Raw genomic sequence first — 24,298 nt, 5'->3', positions numbered from 1 at the left:
AAAATGCTAATGATAATATACATTGTAGTCATTTAAAGCACTGGTATCAGATCGGTACTTGGCGTCAACCAATAGGCACGCTCAGGCATTAGAATCTGTATCAGGAAGGAAAAAATGGTCCCTGAACGTCTCTGTGAAGTAAACATATATGATTTGTGGGCTTGAAATTCTGTCTGCTTGTCTTTAAGGTGTGTTCGTGTGGCTTTTAAGTGGAAACCTCAAGTAATCGTTGTGATACTTCGACATTTTGCATACAACATAACAGATCTATGCAGAGCTATGTCTTGGTTTGTAGTTTCACATGATGGTGAGAGCCGCAGCTGTGGTCTCTCACTTCACCTCCCCTCCAGTGAGAGTGCACACCCTTGTTACCGAGGGTGGCAAACCAAATGATCGACTCTATCTGTGAAAAAAAAGAGTCCTCAAGGTGTGAGAGAGACGTCTCCTCTCACACTGCGGACTTGAAACATGTTACTCTGCTGAGGAGATGACCACTCATTGTCCGCCAGCCGCGCTCCTCGGCATGTTAACATTCATTTCCTCCATCCGGTGCAACTCCAGCGTGAATCAACCAATGTTCAGAGAGACGGAGAGGGCAGCCAAGAGCCCTGCAGCTCCAATCTATTCCCCTGTCAACTTCCCGCCTCTCTCCTGGAGTTTGATGTCATCCACCTCTACATCTCATCCTCAACATCCTTCTCTCTCTTTCATCCCCCTCCATTTATTTCTTTTTCCTCTTGTTCTTACACGCTGCTGTGAGAGAAGATGCATGATTTATGAAGCTCTATTTTTACCGGTTACCGAGGAGAAAGAGAGGAGAGAGGCGACGACAAAGAAGAGGGGGAGAAAAAAAGAGGGAGAAGAATGGAGGGGAGAGTATGAAGAGTGAGCCCAAGGGGAGAGAGGACAGGAGAGTGTGAAGGAGACATCCATCACCCCACGACCCCTTGGCTTAAAATGAAGACGGGAAGTAGGTTGAGACGGAAATATGATGGATCTGACCAAGATTAGAGGGGAAATACTGCAGAGAACAAGAGACGTGTCTTCTCACACACTCAACACAGTTTGGTCATTAATTGCCAGTAACATTATTTTGTCAATAACACACTTTTCATCAGCTCTCTTTTTTTGTTTTCTTCCCCTTTGTGCGTAAGAAATAGCTCAGACGGATCAGATCACATGCAAACTGTTGCTTCTCTGAGAAACAAGAGCACTAATTAAACCTCTGCTCAAACATGCAGGCTACTGCAGACACAGCAGTCAGACGCTGCTTTAAAGTCATTGGAGCTCTCGCACAGGCATTAAATCATATTAGTAAATGCTGCGATAAATCATCAAAGCCTTATGGAAGATATTATCATATTATTAACATATGTTTAATTTTAATTGTAGAAGATAAATGGTGGTTTTCAAATTACTGTGTAAATTACATATTTATATGTGCAATTGAAAAGTTATACTTAATGATGAAAGCTAAGCATTAAAGCCACACTGTGTAACTTTCTGCAGAGAGATGGTTGATTGTTGAGTCCCCGTCTGTCGACCCATCCGTCTGTCGGAGTCGACCCAGGCTAACATAGAGTGAGAGGCTTGGTACGCCAGTCTCATACCCAGATTGTTATTTAGATTTGGCTATGTCTAAATAAGTGTATCAGAGGACCTGCCAGTCAAATTATACAAAGGTTCATTCTTTTGCTTTGAATTTTCTATTTATATTTGTGTCTAACTTAAAGGTCCCATATTATACTGTTTATCATCAATTTCACGCAGCTATCAGAGGTCCAGCAACACTGTATTCAAAATGCGTTGCCCGAAACCCATCCGTGGTCCTGAATTTCAGCTGTCTAAACGTCGCTCAAGTGAGCTCTACTGAGAGCAGGCTGTTTCTGTGCCTGCACCTTTAAATGCTGATGAGCTCCTTCTGTCAACACCTGCCTTGCCTACTACACGCCCCTCTCATGGAGAGGATGCCTCTTGCTAGCCCTTGCATGCGCTAATGTTATGGTGGATGTATCGCTATGGCTCACCGAGATGCTGTCGTTCAACCATACCAGTTTGACCCAGAGTTGTACCCAGAAGGAGAGGCTCCTAAAGAAGTACAGACTCTGCAACTGTAGCAGGACGTTTCAGAATGGTTAGTGTGTCTAAATATGTTATTTAGTTTGCTCGTATGTGTTGTTACAGTTACTACCATGCAGCTAATGCTAGCTCCTGCTAACGGTAAAGGCAACTTATAGTATTTAAAATACGAGCAAACCGCGGTGACACTTACCTGTGGCTCAGGTGCTGTTGCTGGGTCCAGTATGGTTGGGACTGATCCTTTTTACGAGGGTCAGTGTCCAGGCAAACCAACTTTGTACTGACCCTCGTTACTGAAGCAGTCCAATGTGAGGTGGTTAGCACACACATACAAACTTAAACGAACCATAGCCAGCACTTTGTCGTAAAAACACAACCACTGTCTCTTCTGTTGTTCTTCAGCTGGGACTTATAGGCACTTGTGTTGATTTTTACAACCAACAACAGAGCAATTTGCGTGTCTAGCTCTGTGCGACAACATTGCGAAACACTGCTATCTTACCGCTGGACACACCGAACTTCACCTCGGGGATAAACACCCCCGTGTTTTTGTGCAGAGGAGGCTGGTCTATGAACATCTCTGTCATATCTGTCCAAAGATAACAGAAAAAAAACTAGCAGCACTTCACAATATAACTAACATACAGGAGCAGAAGTGTATAACTGACAATTTTCCATTTATCAATTTTATCATCTAACTTTAGACAAGAGGATAAATAAGCATTTTTACCAAAATGTCAGACTACGGTTGTCATGTTTCATCATTGTTTGTTTGCCATATATTCATCCATAACATGGTTCCAAATCTCACATTTTTGCACCCTTTGAACTAAAGAGCCAGTCATCAACTCAACATTATCCTCATGAAAATATCATGGATCCGCTTCAGTCTGGCACATCTGACTAATTCATCTGCATCAATGTCTATGACATCAAAAACACATCAAGACAGTATTTAATGTCTTTTCATGGCTCTGAGGAATCTGCCTCAGGAAGTGTAAAATAATTTTGTTCTTGACCTTGAATCACAAACAGCTAATACCTCATCTCAGTCAGCCTCTGATCTGCACAGATTACTCATCTTTTTTGGAGATACTGTACCTGTATGTTTCAGAACTGACAATTATTAATTTACTCTGCAGGAGAACTCAACCTTGAGCTATAAACAAATGATTACCTTTTTACAACTTTTGGGGATTTGTTGATCTCATTAATGTGAGGACGAGATTTGTGAACTGGTGGGTTTAATATATACTGAGCTGATTAGAGAGATTTGAAGATTAGACTGAAACAGTCTGAGTTACCTGACACTCTGTGTGATTATGTTTTAACCACCTTTGTTCATTGTGTTTCAGTGCTTCATATCCACAGTATATGGACCATTTGAACAATAGGGACACATATTTAATGCCTGTGTAGAGTGAGGATGAAAGAGGATGATTACTTTATTAGAAACGGCCAGTTATTATCTGTGTCTGGTAGTAAGAGATGTGCAAACTTAAACTCTAACTGACAGTTCAGATGTATGAAAAGAAAATATTATCTACAGTAATGGCGTTTCATGACATTCACTTTAAGATACAATAAACTGAACACATCCGATGGTTGCTGTTAAGCCGTACTTAAGTTCAGCTGTCAGGTTGGGAACAGCTGCTCTAGCCGACTAAAAATATCCACAATTTAGATTCATATCTCAGAATTATCTGTCTTAGTAAATCAGTGGTTCAAGACATTTCCACCACATCAAACTGGAGGATATTGTTGCACCATATTTCTCATTTCTCCAGCCCAGACAGAACCGTATCTGTTTGAATATATAGCCATGATAGCTGTCTGCCATGACTTTACTTTTGACATATAGGGAGACATTGTTACTTAACTGGGAGAACTTGAAAGGGCTTCAGGTGGATGTCGGTGTGTGTGTGCATTTCACCAGAAGTTAGTGCCAATGCTGGTGACAAGGATGCTGGGAGGAGTATGAGGAAGAGGAGGAGGCGGAGGAGGAGGAGGAGGAGGAGGAGGAGATGAGCTGAATGCTGACTCAGTCTCTCCCCTGAGCCTGGACTCCCATTGAACACAAACATTACTCACCAAATATTCTGCAATATGTTGGTACAGCTGTGCATGGCACCCTGCCACCATGACAACACAGTTAGTATCATCTCTCCTCCTAAAACTGTTTCCTTATTAAGAACTCCTCCGGATCAAGATTAATGTAAAATCCTGATTATACACTAGACTGTCAGGATCCGTGTGCATCGCCATTGATTTGTTTGGAGTTTACCTTTACACCATGTTTGCACAAGCACAGTGCCACATGGAACCTGAGACGCAGGTGTGCAAGTGGATTGTGAGTTCTGTGTGTGTGTGTGTGTGTGTGTGTTGTATTACTGGCCGTCAGCACCCCTCCCTGTCAGTGATGCTGGCTGCTCGGTGCAGATAAAAGTGTGCAGATATTTCGCAGCTCTCACGCTGAGGCAGCCTTTATCTGCAGACTCTCCTGTTGGTTGTGTTAGTCCAGCCCTGGGTGATATTAATACCCCACTAATGAGCCCCTTCCTTGAAGAATCCGGAAACAATCGTCGGGAAGGGGGGTGAGGGGGCGGCGGCTGCGCTGAATCAGTCTTTCCCTTGTGCCACAACTCCCCTACGGCTTCCCGGGAACGCACAAACAAAAAGAGGAACGCAGCTCCAATCACATTAATCATGGCCTGTGGGGGCACCGGCATTCGCTGCAGGCACAGGAGAACGAGAGAATTACACGAGAGGAAGATGTGGAGGGAGAGAATGGGGTGGCAGAGACAATGGGCTGTTTGTGTGTGTATGTGTGTGTAATTTTTCCCAAATGCATGGTAGGGGAGTATTAGTAGAGATGGCCAGCCAGGGATGCTGGGCGTGATTCTGGTAGTGAATGCCTGGTGCAAGAGAACTCAACCATCTGTGACTATCAGGAACGTATGTGTGTGTGTGTGTGTGTGTGTGTGTGTGTGTGTGTGTGTGTGTGTGTGTGTGTGTGTGCGTGTGTGTGTGTGTGTGTGTGTGTGTTTGTGTGTGTTTGTGCGTGTGTGTGTGTGTATCCTTGGATGACAAGGCTGTATTGATTAACCCTGATGATTCTGTCTTACAGCAGATCAGCATTTCTGTGTGTCAGCATGCATTCAATAAACAGGTGTGTGTGTGTGTGTGTGTGTGTGTGTGTGCGCGTGCGTGCGTGCGTGTGTATGTGTGTGTTTGTATGTAGGAGTGCGTGTTCATCATGTTAATGGGCTTAGGTGCATTCTGTTCCAAAGAGTAATTGCATGAAATGATTCCTTTTTTGTTTATGCAAGGGATTTGGCGTGTGTGCGCATGCAGATGTGTGTGCATGTGTGTGTATGTGGCCTCGGTCGCCACCAGATGAAGATGTCCGGCTCCTCTCTATCTGGTCACATCAGTATTCAGCAGCAGCGGTGCCAGCCTATTCACTTAAAGGGGAGCTGGGCACAATTAGCTGTTAACATTACATGGCAGAATTAAGCCTCGGCCTGTATCCCCCGGGGAAATTAAACCACCGGCAAATCATTAAACCACAAGCTAAACATTACCAGCCATTTGCATTTTTATTGCACCTGAAAAGAATGTGCCAGGTCCATTATCTCTGAGAGACAGAGAGGGACTTCTTATTTATTATTGTTATGCTGTCCCACGTGGAAACACAATGGCGTTTATACGGGCGAAAGAAGCTGCAAACGAGAGGCCTTATTTTCACGCTCGCGTTTTTTTTGGAGTGTTATGATTACAAATTCGAACAAGGCGGAAAAGGCTGGCACAGGATACAATGACTTGTTTGTTATGCAAATCCCCCCGCTTTCATCCCTCCCAAAAATAAACAAACCCAAACAGATGACAATTTGCGGAGGGGCTCAGCTGAGTACGGCCTGCAGCTTGGTTGTCGTCAGGTTCCTCCTGTCTGCACCGTCACTGCTATTAAGTGTTTGAATAAACAGGTTTGAAACAGGAAATGAAACACAAGTGGGGTGAAAAGGTTCGGGCCACTGAATTCGCTCACTTTATCCTGATGTCTCATTTTCTCCCCCGTCTCTTCTGCAGGTGAGCGGGATGTGTGGAAGCACTCCTCCTGCCCGTGCCTCTCGCTCCGTTGGATCTCATCCTCTCCAGTCTCTTGCTGTCTCTTCAGCCCTCAACGCCCAGCCCCTGTCCTCGGACTCTGATGAGACTCTGGCCGGCCTCCGCAGGTGAGGAAGTCAGGACTGAGACCACCTCCAGCTGACGAAGCAGCACTCGCTCTGCATCAATATATGTACCACATACTGATATTGTCCCTGATACTGGGGACAGATTTTCTCCTGTTTCCTTTTGGCACTTAGTCCTTCTCCACTCTAGTGTTTTTAACACCCCTGATGCAATAACAGGCTTAAATGAACAGTGTAATAATGCCCAGCAGGGCTGCTGGCCTCAGCAGCACAATGGCCAGATTAATGTCAATTAGGAATAGAGACACTGCTTATTCTTGCCTCTTTTACGCTTTCTCTCAAGGGGGGTCTCATTGACTTGTCTCATCAAGCTAAATCCTCTCTCGTATTCTATCTCTGCCTGTTTCTCTCACTGCAGGACAGTTTATCTCTCTGCTCTCCTCCCCTGCTGATGTTTTTGAAGTCATGTTTAGATTATTTTATCCTCTGTTTCATTTCCTGTCTTTGCATACTTCAGGGAGTTCATATTCAACTTGAAGGGCTTCAGCTCCTTCTACAGTGGTCTTGGGGAGGCGCTGTGCAGCCGCGAGCCTGCTCCAGCAAACCACTCCCTCTGCTGGAACGGGCAGGAGATGACAGACAGGTGAGTCAGGCCCTCATTTGCCTCTAAATCAACCCTACGGTAAATGCACCTGCAGACTTACTTGCACTCCAGCGCTGCCTGCAGGGCGCTCCTGCTCTGATTTATCGGCTTTATAAATGATCGGCTACACAAATAGTCTGCTCTGATTCTTGAATTTCCAGCACATCTTGGAGAGTGTAGGTGAGTTGAAGGGTAAGTTTGCCCAGAGCTGATGAGCTTCACATGAGGGCCCCCCCTCTCCCACCGAGCGTGAGTGTAAATCTTGACTTTGGCTCTATGGGATGTTATTAATGTCAGGCGTGCTGTCACCTTCTTCTCGCTTAGTTAATTGCTGTTTCGATCGTTCTTTCCTCTTTCATCCAACATCTTCCGTGCACCCTGCAGAACCTCATTTGGTTTCCGCCATATTTCACTTCACCCCTGTCCATTGGCTCCACACATCATAACTTCTTCCCATCCGCCCGGTGCTGCCAGCCAGCCCCAATTTCAATTTGGCTTAGATAGTTATAGATATCATTCTCTTTTTTTTCTTTTCTGCTTTGTAAATTACATAAAATGTAATCAATGCAGAGGCACACATATCGGGCATGGAGGTTAATGTCTACCTCTTGTTCCCGCAGAGGATGGAGAATAAACTCTGAGCTTCCTCAAACTGCTGAAAGAGAGTCCATCACAAAAATAGAAAAGAACCTCAATCTGTGGAGGAGACATCAGGTTGGCATGGGGGCAAAGCTGTCCTGAGGGGATGATTACAAGCTGGACCAAACAGTGCGATAGGAAGGTGCAGCGAGGCTGGAAAGGAGACGAAATGATGGAGAGATTACAATGTCTCCCGGCAAGCAATTCTCTGTGTCATCTGCGAGGGCATATGTCTGCAAATTCACCCCGGGTACATTTTCACTCCGTGATTTGTCCTGGATCAGCTTCCATTATCCTCTCAGATAGGACCTTTTCCAGAGCCAAACCTGGCATTCATTCTCATATTGTCTCATGCAGATAAATTTAGATTGGATGGGTGTGGGAGGGGGGCGGCTCGAGGGGTTGGGTACTGAATGTCTCCGATACTTGAGGACTGATCTTTGGAGCTAAATTAGGGCCTTTTTATCAGGCGTGTTTACCATCCCACCTGGAGCCGAGATCAGAGGAGCAGCACTTTTCACCACATCAAAGAGCGTTACAGCGATTACTGTGATAACAGATACAAACGTGTCAACTCCAAACATTACATTTCTATTGCTCTTTTGGATCTAATGACAGTGTAAACTCATGCATGTGTGATAAGCGATGAAAGATAAGATGCTGTGTCAGCTAGGAGCATCACATTTAGGGACTGTAAATGAACGGGGAGAGGAAGTCAGAAAAGAGAAAAGAGATATTGTCATTTTCTTTTTACTTTATTTATTTTGGTCCTTAACTAGCCTTCAGTTGATCGTCACATAAAAGGTGACAACAAAAAGACAACTCTCACTTGCACCATGGCTCATCAACGTGACCTTTGCAGTATGCACATGACAACAGTTTTATTAATGTGTATTTTTCAGGACATACACATCAATCAACATCAGTTTAAATGTGCCAAAATGTTCATTTTCAACTGATGTGAAATTAGCCATTAAAACATGGTTAGCTATAAAGTTTAACCTTGTTGATGTTGATGCTAGCAGCTCTGTAAGGCTGCGCAGCTTTGCCTTGAGCTAAATGCTAATGTCAGCATGCTAATATGGCGACAATAACCACTTTTACACAGAGATCCCACAATACCTCAGTAAAGACATCGATATAATGCTGCCTTGTGATCACCAGAGTGATGACAGTTCCTCCTGAATGTCTTTGGTTAATTTCCTGACAATCCATTTAATAGTTATTCAAAAACGACAGTTGTGAGCCTCAGGGTGGCACGATAAGAGAAGTCAGACTATCACCAGTAGCATGCATCACATGCGCACTGTGGATATCTGCACTTTCATGGCAGTCCATCCTGTTGTAGTTGAGATATTTCAGTCTGGACCAAAGAGGTAGATAGGCCTCCCCACAGCCAGGCCCCTGGCATGGCTATCTGTTGTCAAGACAAGGGTTCAAAGAAAACATTATTAGCCCTGAAGATGAAAAGTTATTAGGTCTCACCACCCTAATAATTTCCAGACAGTCCCTCACAGCTCTTTGTACGATACCATCTAAATTTGATTCTGTTTTTCTCGACATGACATTCAGCCAGAGGAAGTGTACGAACAGCAGCAACCACACTGTTTACACACCAAGGGACTGTGAGTGTGACCGGGTGGTGTGAGAAGCGTCAGACTCCATAATGTATCCCTTCAACACCTGCACTCCCTCGTCTACTCTCCTTTTGTTGTTTATTCCGATGTGAGAGGCGTCTCATTCACACTGGATTTAATAGCGTGGTAATTGGCGTTGGATTAGATTAGGTTATCAGCGGAGTTAACGGAATCCGATCGGCTCTTATAGCTGCAAACAATAACATAGAAACTATCAGATAAGAAGCTGAGAGTCGACAACTGAGACTATCAGCAGTGAGAAACGGTTTTAACGGCTGAATAATGTCTCTGACTGGCATCTCTCACATGAAACACTAACCTGTCTCGGCTCCTTATCTTCACCCCAAATCTCCCTCCCCTAATCCTCCCTCCTCCCTCCCCGACCCATATTTTCTCTTCTCCTTGGCTAAATGGATCACACATCTCTCTCCATTATTAATGTGATAATTAGCAGCAGAGAGGGGGTGAGATCCTGGCTAATAAGAAGAATAAATAACTGGGGAAATGTAATTTGAGTTTAATGAAAAGTCTAACTTCGGGGAGAAGACTGATGAATGGAGACAGCAGGTGGAAGGTGGGAATGTGTGTGCTTGGTGTGTGTGTGTGTGTGTGTGCTCACAGAGATGAGCAGAGTATGACCTCATGCTTTACACACACAATGTCGCTCACACACACACATATATATGTATTTCTCAAGGCTCAAACCTTTTCTCATTTTCCCCCTGCTCTGGCCCATTTGTCCTACGTCTTCCCAACATCTGCCGCAATATAGCAGATGACATTTACGCTGAGATACGCCCCCTGCCCTTGCCATCGTTCATATCCACCGTGATTCCCGGGGGAAGATATGTTGTCAATCTTGACTCTAGTTTATCTAAGCGGGCTTGCGGGAGTGAGTTAGTCTCCTCGGAAGGGGTTAATTCCTGGCACTGCCAAGAGCGGAGCAACACCTGCGGGAAAGTTTGAGACTCACCAGCTCCTCCTCCTGATAACATACACAAGAGTCAACAGAGCCATGTTTCCTCAGTTAACACGGAGACATGTAAGCACCTGCCTGTAGGCTGATTGCTGTGCCTAAATATACTCTCGGCACTAAAGCAGGACAAGAGAACATCTCTGCTAATGTCCTCTAATTAAGAGCAGATATGATTAAAAGCCACTAATTGGCCAGTTTAATGTGCTCGGAATTAATTATCAGGCAGACTTTGTGTAATGGTTAAAGTCCTTTGAGGATGTTTTTGACTCATGGTGTGTCCATGAGTTTCATTTTATTTTTATGCCTCAGGCAGAGTACGTTTAAGAGTTACAGTGATTCATCTGAATTGATTATGTGTCAACGATTAAACAAATGGCAACAAAATTATTTGAATTCAGTTTTACTTTGTATATATTTGGTGGACCCTGCCACATTTCTGGCTTTCTAGGTCTCTAATGTTATTCAGATTTTATTTTTATCTGAGAACAGCTTCTTTATTCAGTTATGTAAGCACACTATATCAAATAAATATTCTTTGACTTTTTAAAGTGGCACTATGTAGTTTTGAAGAAGAAATTCAAACTTATCATTTTTACATTTCCAGTATTAATGGGGTCATAATACAAACTCAGACATATTAATTTTTTTCCAAAACTAGCTGTTCTCAGAAGAATGTAAAAATAAGGTCCCCAGAACACTGTTTGAAAATAGAAACTAGAAACACAAGTCAATTGTGTTGTCTTTTAGGGTCAGTTGGTTTATTCAGTTTATGCAATCATGAAAACAAAGATGCTTTTGTTTTGGCATAAAATATCAATCACTGAAGATCATTCTCTTCTGATTCAAATTTCTTCCCCAATACCCCATAGTGCACCTGTAATACTGTAAATGTTACCTTTCTGAATTTGAATTCACTTTCCAAAACTACATGTGCAACTTTAAATGTGAATGTTTGCTGGTTTCTTTACTCGTCTTTGACAGCAAAGCGAACAAACATTTTTCATTTTTCACAATTTTCTGACATTTTATGGACCAAACAACCATCCAATGAAATAATTGACAGATTGATTGAGCATTGAAAATAATCTTTAGTTGCATCCCTGGTCCATATCCCACTAAAGGCTGATGCTGAAACATTTTAGTCATAATAATAGTGTCTTTCTAAGAAGTATGCAGTCCCCAGAGGTTTTATTAGAGGTATAAAAAATATTCTTCAAACGTTACTGTGTCCTGTTTAAATTTATAGACGTGAAGTCTTCAGCAAGGGAGAAGTTAGTCCTTCTGTTAGAGTCGAGTTACAAATGGTCTTTCCAGCTCTGCAGATCTGCCCCTAAACGAAAAACCAGAAGAGCTGTCATTCTCCTCATCAACACTAGATGGTGATAAACACCTTGTTTGGAGGGCTGGAGTGATGGTCAGCTCATCATGTCTTCCACTCATGTTGAGGTCTCTAAATAGTGAATATCCTCTGAACAGTCTTAAAAATGAGAACTGATTTCATGTTTCCTTCCTGTGCTGTCAGGTTTGCTGGGCCTGGCCTGAAACGGTCGCACCCTGGCTCCGAGTCTCGAAGCAACAAGCCTCCTGAGCCGGTCATCAGCCAGATCATAGACAAACTCAAGCACATCAACCAGGTGAGCTGCGTGCATGTGCTGTCCAGGTTTCTGTCATTATGTCCCTGAGAGTTCTTGTGAGTTACCACTTTCAAATAAGCAGTTCCTCTGAGCACACAAGTGTCCCTCTCCTCTGTGCAGGCCTGGGGGTTTACCTTACCCATTAGCTCTGCCTCTCTGGTCACATTTGGACACTGATCCCTGAACTGCTGCGGGTCTCGCTCTGCGGCTCCTGCGGGGGTCAGCACAGGACAGGTTAAGATGTGAAATGATGATGCTCTGTGCTGTGTTCAAGGTGATGTCAGTGCCTTGCTCTTTGTAGACACAGTAAAACATGAAACTTCTGAACAGACATTTTGTTTTGACTCTCATCTGTTCAAAAGAGACAAAAAAAAAAATCTTATTAGACACAAGCTGACCATGCAAGGACACATGTTCTGAGGGTGATGGGGGTTGTTGTGACGGATGGGAATTATGTCCTCCATCCACACAGTAAGCCCCAGCTGTCATCAAGGCCCAAACCCCCTTTTTCGGCGCTGCAGTCGCCATGGAAACCACCTTTTGGAGTGGGCTGACAGAGTGCAGAGTTTCTTACATGTAGGCTCAAAGTCAGCCTCTGCCTGTGGATATATCAGCCCACAGATCTGTCTGTGTTTCCTGGTTCCTGGTGGTTGCACTTGTAGCTGTCAACACATCGGATTGACCAACTACCACCTCCCCCTACACAGACACACACACACATACACACCATCTTCCAGCTGAAAATCTATGTGCATGTGTGTTTTTTGTCTGCATGTATATGGGTTTGAGCCTCAGAGTGTTTCAGGCCTGTCACGGTGGATTACAATCCTTCTCTCCTGTTTAAACAACCTGGGAGATCCGAGCAACAACTGTGGACCTCTCTCCACTCCCCCTCTGACAACCAGAGACCCTCAAGAAAAATACAGCGGGTTGTGGTTGGAGGCGCTGTAATTTTCTCAATTGCTTTTGCTGTATTACCTCATTCGCGCTTAGTCCTGCTGAAAGGGAGGGCAGCAATACTTGAACAGGAGCGTGAGGTGTTTCCTTAACCTCCTCCCTCTTCAAACCCCCTCAAATGATTCATCCTCGATTTGACTCTAAATGTTTTATGGAGGTTTAAAAGTTAACTTCACTATATAAAAATGCAAGTCTTATTTTTGATAGTTTTGGCCACCTTTGCTCCTCTTTAAGAAACCATTTTTCCTGCCAACGTCGCCAAAACAAAGGGCAAGGACATTATCCAAACCGCTTTATTTTGTGGGAAAACCAAAAGTGAGTGTAAATGTCAGAAAAATGCCTCTCTGCTCGAGAAAGCTGCAGTTGATAACGTCTTTGGTTTGTATGTTTGGTCAAAGTTGAACCAGGACGGATAAATGATGAAGTCTGACGTGTGTGTGTGTTTCTTGCCCCTTCTGACGACTTTTTCAGCAGCTTTGTAACATTCCCAGAACTCAGCAGGTTAACTTGTTAAGTATGATGTTATAACACAAATAGGAACGATGGCCAAGAATTCAAACATAAACTCAAGTTGTAATAAACCGGAATCATGGTTTAATCCTAAAAACACAGGACATGTACACACATGCACTCTAATGTAATAAGCCTTTCAAAACTTCCTGCTCTGACGGGAACACACATTTGTATCCATATGATTACAAGCAGAGCTGCTGCTGCACTGCAGACTGTTTACCATGTGGATCGGGTTCCTGATAGGCTTTTGATGAGATTTTGCAAGAAAATGCAGTTATGCGAAATGACTGAGCTCATTCCGACAATCCCTCAGAAACATGAAAGCGATGTGTGTGTTCGTCCGGTGTGTGTGATCAGATCAGATGCTCCCTGTAACTTAACACTTGTCCCTCATTGGCTCCCTTGTTGCACTGATGACACGGTACACATGTGGACATTTATGAGCTTTTGATTCTGTTTACATTAACGCCTGATATTTACGAAGACTCACAATGCACATGGGAGCTTTTAATCCTATATCTGATGACCTTACAGCAGAGAAAAGCACATTTCTGCTTGAACTCCGACTTCCCTTTAGATCTCGACATCAATGGGCTGGATAAACATCTGACAAAAGACTGACTGCACTTGATTGCATTTTTCATGTGAAGTAAAACTTTGTATGGCTCATAGCCATTCCTGCAGAAGTCAGATTACACAAATATTTTTCCTATAAATCATCACCATACTGGGGTGCACAGAATAACAGGAACGCCTCACAATGTGATGCAATATAATACAATAGTCCTGCAATAAAAACTTGCGTGGAGTTCACGAAGTAAAGGTTTTCCTGTGCCTGAGAGAGCTCACTCAACTTCACTTCTGCCGTTTCTGTTTATGTATCAGCTTTCATCATACTGTAAACTGTCCCTGATATTTTGTCCAACCACTTGTATATCCATTTTGAAATTTGCAGACATCTTAGAAACAAACATGTTTCCATGCTAATGTAAGAACAAGACTGAGACTCTACAGCCATACAAGCAGCGTTGTGAGGCTACATTTAGGCACACAGCTAAATGCTAACGTCAGCATGCTAACATGCCCTCTGATGATACTAACATCAGAATCAGAATCCTTTTATTGTCATTGCACAAGTGTACAATGAAATTCTAACATGCTAAGCAGGCACTGTGTTTACCATGTTCACCATATTAGTTCAGCATGTTAGTCTGTCTTAACTAATAAATGCACCATATGAACAATGTTATGGTTAGTCACTACTTGTCATCATCAACAACTACAATTTCAATTAAAGCTTTCACCCTCTTATTTTTAGGCATTTTTAGCTAATATTTGCTAATTAGCGTTAAACACAGTAAAGCCGAAGCTAATTGGATACACTGACATTTTTTACCTGAAGAGGTTGTAAGGTGAAATGATAATGGATCACCAGAGTTATACGTAACAAGACATCCTGAGGGGAACAAGAACAGGTTTATAAAATTGACATAAATTCATCCAATAATTGTTGAATTATTTCACTAAAAACTGAAAGAAGGTCAACCTGGTATGAGAGTTTAAGGCAGAGGATCACCAACTATAGTATGATTCATCCTCTGAGGACCCTGAATAATGATGAAAAGTCGGATATTGCTAAAGTTATTAGTTTATATCATCTGGATCAATGAGTGAATTACATCTAGTAAATGTAGAATATTTTTATGAGATCAGTGGAAATTTTTAAGTCATTGAATTTTATCCTCAGAGTGCCATGATTCTCTATACAAAGTGTCATTTGAGGTATGAAAGTGATGTACAGACTGACTGACATAGCCATCCATAGAGACAAGCATGGCTAAAACATATCTGCCGCTTGAGTCGACTGATGTAAAGCAGAACTCTTAACTTGCTTTAAAATCCCTCTAAACGTTTATTGACTACACGCAGTATTTCATGGTCGTCGCTGTTCTGAGCCGGCATGTTGTAAACAACCTCTGAAGGCACTGGAGAAAGTGATGTTGTTTAGTTAAAAGCAGTTTTACAAGGTCTCCGCCTCCCAGCCTGTTGAAGGACCACCAGCTCTGGATGTTGCAGGGCTAAAAGCAAATGGACTAATTAACCGTCTGATATGAGAGAGCGGGCCACAACTCACAGATAATTACTTTCATCTGCCCTGTTTATATGTGGCGTGTATGAGGAGAGGCCAACAATGAGATAGTATGTGTAATGTTCCTGGAAGTGGACCAGGAGAGTGCCACGCTGATTAAAAACTGCACTATTTCAGTCTTGTGATGTCGTCTCAGTGTTTGAGCATCATGTACACTATGTTCAGAGCTGCAGGCTGAAGAATGTGGACATTATTGTCCTTTATGTGCATTCAGCTCTACATTCAGGACACGGGTCACTCACATACGGGTCTTTACAAGTCCTACGAGGCTCTTTTATCCTGCACACGTTTTCCATTTGAATGAACATTATTCTCCTTTGGCTCAAATGGTGAACACAATCAATGGTTCTTCCAGCTTGTCCTGACCCACTTTCTGAGAACTGAGAATCAGTCCCAGCCCACAGCATGCAAGACTGTGTCATAAAATATAGGGGGCTACACTCTCCAACAGTGAGGGGAACATGGGACCCCTCCACAGAATCCACTTCCTTCCAACTTTAATCCCCCCGATGTTTCATTCCTCGGCTCCTAAGTGCTCCGTGACGATGGCTCTGTGAAATGCAGCCACACAGCGGAAATGTGTCATTTCTCACGTTGTCAGTGTTGATCACAGTATCAGCAGATACAGGGACAGTCTGGCAGGGAGACTCCTGCCTTTGTGCCTCTATGAAGCTAAACTAAACACCATAAGAGAAAAAAAATCTCTGAGCCGGTCGCCTCGGCTTATAAAACAACGTTTTCTCACGCCTAAAGCAGCTGATGTCATGACTGAGCTATAGCCAAGTTTCAAGTGAACTGTGCACTATAAATGGATGAAGAGAAATGGCTTTCTCCTTTGGTTATTGCTTCTCGACTTGGAATCTTTAAACAGAGCGGGACTGTGAGGAGCCATGGACATTTTTGTGCATGCTTACACTGTGTTACAAATTCCAGTGTGAGGTCCTGTCAGTGTGCGGTGCCCTGTGTATGTTAAAGCTGATAAAGACAAGCGTACATCGACATGTCAGACAAGTCTCTCAAAGGAAACATGTTATGCCCATTAGGCTCATTGTTTTATTTTGGTATACCACAAGAACAGGTTTACACACAGAACAGTTTTCTCGCTCTAAGATGCTCTGTTTTAGCTCCTTTCTCTTTAAGGCCCGCCTCTGCTCTGATTGGTCAACTCACACACACCTGAGCCAGCATCGCTGGCACCACTCACTGTATCTACGGTTGGCTCTGTCGTGTTTCCAGTTAGCGTCAGTTCTTCAGTGAGTATAGGCACAAAGTATGCAAATGTGTGACATGGTGACGTTGTGATGTCAGGAAGTCACAGAATTAAAGGCGGGACTACTGACGAGGTATTTCAGGAGCAGTGTTTTCTGTGGGAGAGAGGAGTTTCTGTTGGTGTGGACTTCAGGTTTTTAACTTTCTAGATCTTTACGTGCATGAGAAGCTTTATAATACACTGAAGAAAAAGGGGAAAAAATGAAAGCACATAAAATGTCTCCTTTAATGAGAACTTTGCTGTAACACCACATTAATGCTTTCATTGTGTAAAAATCTAGCCAAGTTTGTTCCCTCGCGGAGAGACATATCTGGAGTCAGCGCTCCCAAATTAGAACATATTATTTTGGTGATGTGTTCTTGTTCTGAGGAGATGAGTTTGTTTTTCAGAACATCTGTTTAACTTCCCAGCATATCGGGTTTCTCCGCTGAACGACTAATCTCACAGGAGATGGTTGAGCTAGTGGCAAAATAGAGCAATTATGTGATTGGTCTTTGATTACAGAGCATTTCCCACTCATTTGTCAGATGAGTTTGCCATTTGGAGGGTCAGGCCTCCTGGGATTATTCTGACAGCCTTGTCTTGGCTACATGACACCCTTTGGAGGAGATACACTTGGAATACCACCAATATGAAAGGCATCTTTGTTGAAGATTTTTATGAATCCCTTTCGGCTAGACACAATTATTTCATCTTCAACTGTTAAAATTGCTCTGTCATTTAGAGAATAACATCTCCATATTGCGTGCCAAAGCTTTTGTTCAAACATTTCAGCTTTTACTCTCTCCCTCTCCCTGTTCGTTGCCTTTCTCTCTGTCTCTCCAGCTGTGCTGAGTTGTGTGTGACAGACTCCAGCTCTGTCGCCCTTCCCTCCTCCTTCTCCCCCTCTTCTAAACCTCTCGATCCCCCTCCTCCTCCTTCTCCTCGTCTCCTCCAGCTTCCCAGTCTAATTGAAGCCAGAACCTGGGAAAATCCTGCAGGTAGGACAGGAATCCAGGGTGGAAAATAAACCAGATCCCGAGCGCCACAAATTCCATCACGCAGTCTCACTTCCTCCGAGCCACCAGAGCCTGGGCAGCGTGCGCTCAACACCTTGTGCATGCTCATGCAGAATATACTCTTTAATATATAACTCACACACACACTTGAACACGGACAGTTTTTACTGTGCACACTCGCAGCAGTTAATCTTATGCACACATAATTACGAATATAACTACAGCAGATACTGTTCCAGCTCATATACAGCTGTGACATACATGCATTCAAGTGGCTATAGAATAAATAAAACACTTGAAATATGCTTTGAATAAATACAGTGCGATGTGTTGTAATTAGAGTAGAGATGAAATGGAAGCTGCTTCATGACAAGGCCAGCGCGCGGTGGCCTTTTCCTACAGGGCGTGCTTACAATCAGACTAATAGACACCATGGGTGTCAGACTAGGCCTGCTGTTTTGTAAACTTACACTTGCTAACCTGGCCATTATGCCCGCTCCAGTCAAAGAGGCTGTCTTCTGTTTGATGTTATTTACTGAGGGTTTTTGAAGCGTTACTTAATATACCCCCTCAGGCACATCGTCCTCTCGCCTTCCTCGTTTTTATGTGTGTGAAGTATGACTGCTTTGGAAGCGGAGGAGGAAGGAGGGCTGTTACGCCGCTGTATTTGTGAGCGGGGATAAGCCATGAGGGTTCTTTAAATGAAGTGTGACACCTGGTGTAAACCTCTGTTGAGCTGCGGGGCGTTTGTATCCCTGTTAGGACGCCACACATGCTATCCTTTCACTTTTCCGGAGACTTCTGGCTGCTTGGTAGGTTTAGAGATCAGAGGAGTTATGAGGAGTTATGGTTCTTTAACTTACAGAATCCAAGTAACAGATACCCCACCCACCTCCACACACATACCCCCCTCTCCCACCGCGGCTTTCTCCCCTGCTGACTGGGAGGTCAGACGGAGCATGTGAGGGCCCTTTTCCTCCCAATTAGTCTGCCTGCTAATGAGGCCCAACCATCCCTTCTACCACTGCCACCCATTCCTCCTTACCTCCATACCTCCACCACTCCCTCCTTCTCCACCCGCCCCCCCATCAGCCCTGAGGCCTGAGTCAGGGTCGCCTCTCTCTACCCACTCCGCCCCTTTGCTCCCACACCACTACCACCCCACTGGGTATAATTATCACGCAGCCGGCTTATAAAAACCCTGCTGCACAAGCCAGGCAGCCAGCTCGGCAAGCAGGAACCACATACATGCACACACACTCACACACACCGGCTTTACCTGTGTGCTGTGGGCTTTTCATGCCCTTAATCGAATATTTCTTTGAGCTGTCAGGGAGCAGAGACATGAACAGCTGAGTCTTCCTGCTGCTGTCTCTGATCTGATCCACACATCCTGGGCTTGTTGTCACTGGGCACGGTCACGTGTTGCTGTGTAAGAGGACCCCCCCCCCCAACTCCAAAGAGGTCAGGGGTCACACTTCCTGTTTCCTGTCTCTGCTAGGTCATCAGAGGGTCTCCCTGTGAGGGTCAGGGACCTCCTCTGTTCCTCCTCTGCCTTTTGTTTGGGGCGATGGTGCTCTGGGGGGTACAGCGGAGTTGAGGCTCCTCTCTGGACCTGTCAACGTGTTAGCGCTCGCTAACTTTATCATCCACTCCGCTGCCTCTGCGCCTTTTCATCTTGACAGAAACATTTACCTTGTGAGTTCCTCTCTCTTTTTTTCTTCTACATCTTCCTCTTTGAGCCCGCTTTGCTATTTCCTATCACACTCCAAACTATCATCTGTGTTTCTGTTTGCTACAACCCAACATAGCCAGCAGCAGAGCAGCTGGTTGAAGCCCAGCCAAGTGTCCGCCGGCTCCTATAGGTGTAATCATGGGACAAGTAGGGATGGTCTGGTGATGTCAAAACTTAGGGCATCATAGACTCACATGACTCTGGGAACTACAGCAATAACGTGTAAGGCAGACGAGCAGCAGACAAAAAGAGATTGTCTGAGGAGCATAATCTGATTTAGCAACCAGTGGCCTGTGCAGGAATGAGACTTTTTAAACTATCAAACCCCATGCCGCCAATCAGGCATATTGTAGGAACAGACATAAGTCAAGATTTTCATTCGGTTAGCCTCGAAAAAGATTGAAAATTGCTGTCATACCAGATACCAGAGGGACTTAACCCTTTGTATTCATGCCCAGCCTTGATCAGAGAAGACACAAGGCGTTTGTTCTTCTGGTAACAATTCATATAAAATATATATATTGAGTTTTAATTAGCTTTCAGATGGACAAATATCCAAACCAACAAAATCTGAACCTCCATCCAGGTTCAGTCCAGTCTGGGGGAATCTGGAAATAGCCTTATGGACTTAGTCACGAAGGTGGAGTGGACACACGCCCAGTTTTACACAGAGCTGGAGAGCTCCCTTTTTCCCCTCTGTGTGTTCTGGTCCAACTGGTATTAACATCAGGAAATTAATCTTGTCTGCATTAACTGTCTGAGGCTGGGCTCCCGTTGCGTGACATACTCGACCACGTACAGATAGAGGGGAAGGGGAAAAAACAGAGAAGAATGAGAGAGCACCGGTCCCCCTCCTCTTTATGTTTCACATTCAATAAAAGTTGAGTAATGAGTCGCGGGGAGAGAGAGAGCTGGTGGGACTGCGGGGCAGGCAGTGTCGTTCGAACCGTCGCTCTGTCTGTCAGCGTGCTGAGGAGCTTTCCATGACTCACTCTGTGGAAAGTGCCTCCTGTCATTCCTCTGTCGGTCCGTCTGTCTGGTGTCTCTCGTTCAGTCCCGCTCTCCTGCTATTCTCTTGGCTCTCCACCGCACGTCTGCTAACTTGATACAAGCGCAGCAGCTCAGCGTACATGAGGGGATTAGGTGTAAGGAAAGTCCATTTCCTCCATTTATCACAAGAAATAGTCCGTGCTGAAAAGTCATCTGTTTGATTGGTCTAAATCTGTGACCGGGGCACCAGCTCCTACACTGGTTTAAAAATATACACTCTGCTGTACAGTATGTTTGTGGTTTCACAGGAGCTCTGTGATAAATAGGAGACTATTAGAGCCACAGTGTAAAGTGCAGCAGTTTATTATTTTTAACCAGAGCTCTCAATGCCTAAAATCTGTCTGTTACATGACTGATTACTTCCCCCACTTGAGAACCAGTCTCTCTTTGGCGAGCGTAACTTCAGTTTATTGCAATTTATTTTCTGCCTCATATTCATCGTTTTGGGCACATTTTCTTGTGGATACATCAGATTGCAATGACCAAGTAAGTTACTGAGATTTAAGAATGGCAACGCTGTTAAAAATAACCCAAATCTTTTTTCAGCGGGGCAAGAAACACAAGCAGTCTGATGATTAGACAGGTTGTAAACAACAGCTCGGGTTAATCAAACATATCCTGTGGATTGTATGTGTTGCATATGTTGTAAACATAGGTCACTTCATGGTGAACTTTGACCTGCTGCACTTGCTTTAGTTATGCTTAATTCTTCTGTGAAATGAGAGATCATAAACCGTTTGAATACAGCCATCATCTGACTTCTTCATCGGAACACTTTTTTCTTTATATGCCGTGGTTTATTTTCAGATGGGCTATCATCATTAGCCAAATTTTGATTGCAAAAGCAAATGTAATGGCTAACACTATGTTTCTATTTACACATGGCAACGTTAGCATTTATTAGAAGTTGTGTTTCGGGCCACCTGATGAATTGAAGTCCATTATTCCCTCTTATGTCTCATCTTATCGCCACCAACTCCTGAAGAAAATATCTGGTTCATAAGCTGCTAAATGATCCACTATATTTACCAGCTACTAAGCGCAGGTGTCAGCACCACCAAGACGTATTGAGGACACATTTTGGATACGATCATCTGGAACACATTCGGCTATGATGTCATTATTCTAACAGTGTGTAAGCACAAGTGTCCTGAGCCACACTGAAGAACCGCCTACTCAGCTGACAGTTGGACCACACGCTGTCTAACATTCAGTTCACTTAAATATAAATGAAATGTTTGGGCTTTCTCAACCTGCCCCTGTTAGTAGCAGAGAGGAACACACTAATCTAACCACTGAACTAGTAATCTCAATTTCCCCAGACGCCCCTAATAAATCACACGATTCTAAGTTGCTGTGTGACGAGAAATTCATCAAAGTTTGTAAACAAAGAAAAAACGAGAAGACGACGATGATGGTTCATCTATTAAACACAATGGTGGCGAAAAAGTTCTTGGAAAAAGGGAGAAAAATGTGATTTCAAATGCAATCCAGACACTCCAAGAAAAAATCAAGAGACGATGAAGGAAACACTAAAAAGCCTTTATTGCAGTGGCTAAGTCATTAGAAGGGCAATAATTTAAAAAAGGCAACATGTTTCGACCATCAGGTCTTCATCAGGGCTTCAAAACAGAACTTTGTAAACAGCTACGGCAAATTCAAAATTACTCTTGTAAATTCAGAATTAAATGCAATACATTGAATCGTTTTAGTTAATGAAAATAAAGTTGTAGCAGCCTGTCTGCTTCTGTGTTGAAAGTCTGTCTTACCTGCCAACATCTAGCAGCCGTTTGTAAACACAGTTTCAACAGAGTTCATCATTTACACTGAATTTATGAAAGAAGCATTTATACGTTCTATTAATCACAAACATATCAGATTTTGCAAACACAGTTAAAGTAACCCATAAAAGGCTACTTCTTTGATGCCCATGGAGAAAGTCCCCAGACTCCCTTTAAAGAACACTCAGTTTTGTGAGATGTGGCATTCGGAGAAACTTAATAAACTGTTTAATGTTTTCTACAACTGATTCTTTACTATTTGGGCCTTATTGTTAATTCAGTGAATACTAAACATGAAGATATTTTTTTATTAGTGTAAAAAAAAAGAAGAAAAAAAAGAAACATTGTATCCTTTGTTCCATTAATGTATGAGTTTATTTGCTCCTTACTGCCAGGTGTGAACTGATGGGCATAAAACTGTTCGCCTGTGTTCGGATCATTCAGGACGGTTGTAAATACCAGGTCTGCATTCCCTTTTTAGAGTCATCTGTGGCTGAAAATGAGATTGATGAAAGGTTTGAGATTGAACCAAAACAGTGAAGTTGCAGAATGTAAAACCAGAACCACTCTCCTTCCAGCACACTGCAGAGTTATGATAATTTTCCCTGGGTTTGTCACAAAACATGACTCATTTCACGTTACACACAACCATCTGACCACTTTCTCTGAGGCAGAATGCTGTGAGAGTATGAACCCCAGGATCAGGTCAGCGGTTTTCATCACTTTGTCATACTAAAAACAGCACGTGTTGATTGTGTGCGTTTTAAGCCTTCAACCCAGAGCAATTATGGAAAGCATCAACATGAGACGGTGAAATCATGGCTTTTGTTATGAGCGTACGGTAAGCAGTGGTCTGTTTGGGAACCTGAACCTTGAGGTCTGTAGATTAGATTTGTAGACAAGATGTGTTGAGGCATTGATAGAAACATTCAGGGCAGCAGATTCCGTCTGGGCCGAGTCATGAGCAGCGTGTCCAGACATGTCCTGTGCGTGGAGAGGACGACAAAACACAGGGGCTGATCCCAATCACACGCTGACAAGAAGCCCGGTTCCATGCTCTGTCTTCATTAGTCATCCTCTCCTCGTTCACTCCCAGAATCACTCCAGTAGTTTCTATACTCGCGTGTTTTTCTTATCTTTCCGATTCTGTCCTGTATGACCTGATTTATGGTCACTTGTGAGCCAGGATCTCACTGCCAGCTCATGTAAAAAGACCACAGCTGATGATCAGTGAGCGCAGGTTGATTTTCATTAGGTCCACCAGTGGCTGGGCTCCGGGGCTCAGTTGCAGCTGTCATGTCGAACAGTGACCCTGTGTGGAGTTCATGTCATGTGTGGGAGGCAGTGACAGACTTGCGGTTTCTGTGTCTCTGTCTGGGCTGGCCTGCATTGAGCAATCGGCCACATGTTTGGGCTTTGTGTGCAGCCTTTGAGCCGGTGTTTCCTTGGTGTGACTTATGCTTTTGTGTTAAGGGGAGGTGAACCCTGTGGCCTGCGGGATGCCTTATAGCTGCCCTGATTACATGTTGTGTGTGTCCAGCTGTCTGTCCGGGCCAGCTCCCGAAGTGACACAGAATAAGAGAGAAGAGAAAAGTGAGAGCGCCAGATTTCTTCTCCTAATTGAAAACATACTGAGCGTTCCTCCAAAAAAAAAAAAAGTCTCTTTTTTATTTGTTTCCTCTCTGCTTCCTCTTGCTTTGGGTTTTTCTTTTAATTGCAGAAGATTTCAGCCCAGAGCGAATTGAGGTTTCTCCCTCTTGTGGTAAATCTGAAAGCTCTTACCGGATCACGCTGCGGCTCAGCCATGCCAAAAGCACAGCGTCACTTTCGACACAAACATATATCCCACCCCTCCCCGCCACCACAGCCGTGGCAGCCGGCCAGTGGGCAGAAGCCACAGAGGTACTGCCCTGCCACCCGTCCCGTGAACAAGGGCAAGGCCTGCTGCTATGGCTCATTGAGACCTCTGCTATGATCACGCAGCCAATTTCTTTTTTCAATTTCCCCAAAGACCTTTTTTTTTTTTTATTATTCTTTAATCTGC

General features: G+C 43.8%; 1 protein-coding gene across 5 annotated transcripts in view; it reads left to right on the top strand.

Moving 5' to 3' along the window:
• Window positions 1–24,298, top strand: part of gpc3 (glypican 3) — a 118,601-nt gene that overhangs the window by 72,566 nt on the left and 21,737 nt on the right. For 4 of the 5 annotated variants that reach the window (XM_037078088.1, XM_037078091.1, XM_037078090.1 and 1 more), the window contains exons 5-7: window positions 6,169–6,314; window positions 6,790–6,915; window positions 11,690–11,801. In XM_037078088.1, coding sequence (XP_036933983.1) covers window positions 6,169–6,314; window positions 6,790–6,915; window positions 11,690–11,801 — 384 coding nt within the window. Of the gene's footprint in view, window positions 1–6,168; window positions 6,315–6,789; window positions 6,916–11,689; window positions 11,802–11,921; window positions 12,145–24,298 lie in introns of those variants that run through there. The other variant, XM_037078092.1, reaches the window with a different exon arrangement.

The sequence above is a fragment of the Acanthopagrus latus genome, chromosome 18, assembly GCF_904848185.1.
Source record: "Acanthopagrus latus isolate v.2019 chromosome 18, fAcaLat1.1, whole genome shotgun sequence".
Classification (NCBI taxonomy): Eukaryota; Metazoa; Chordata; class Actinopteri; order Spariformes; family Sparidae; genus Acanthopagrus; species Acanthopagrus latus.
This window is presented reverse-complemented; position numbering and strand designations above follow the sequence as displayed.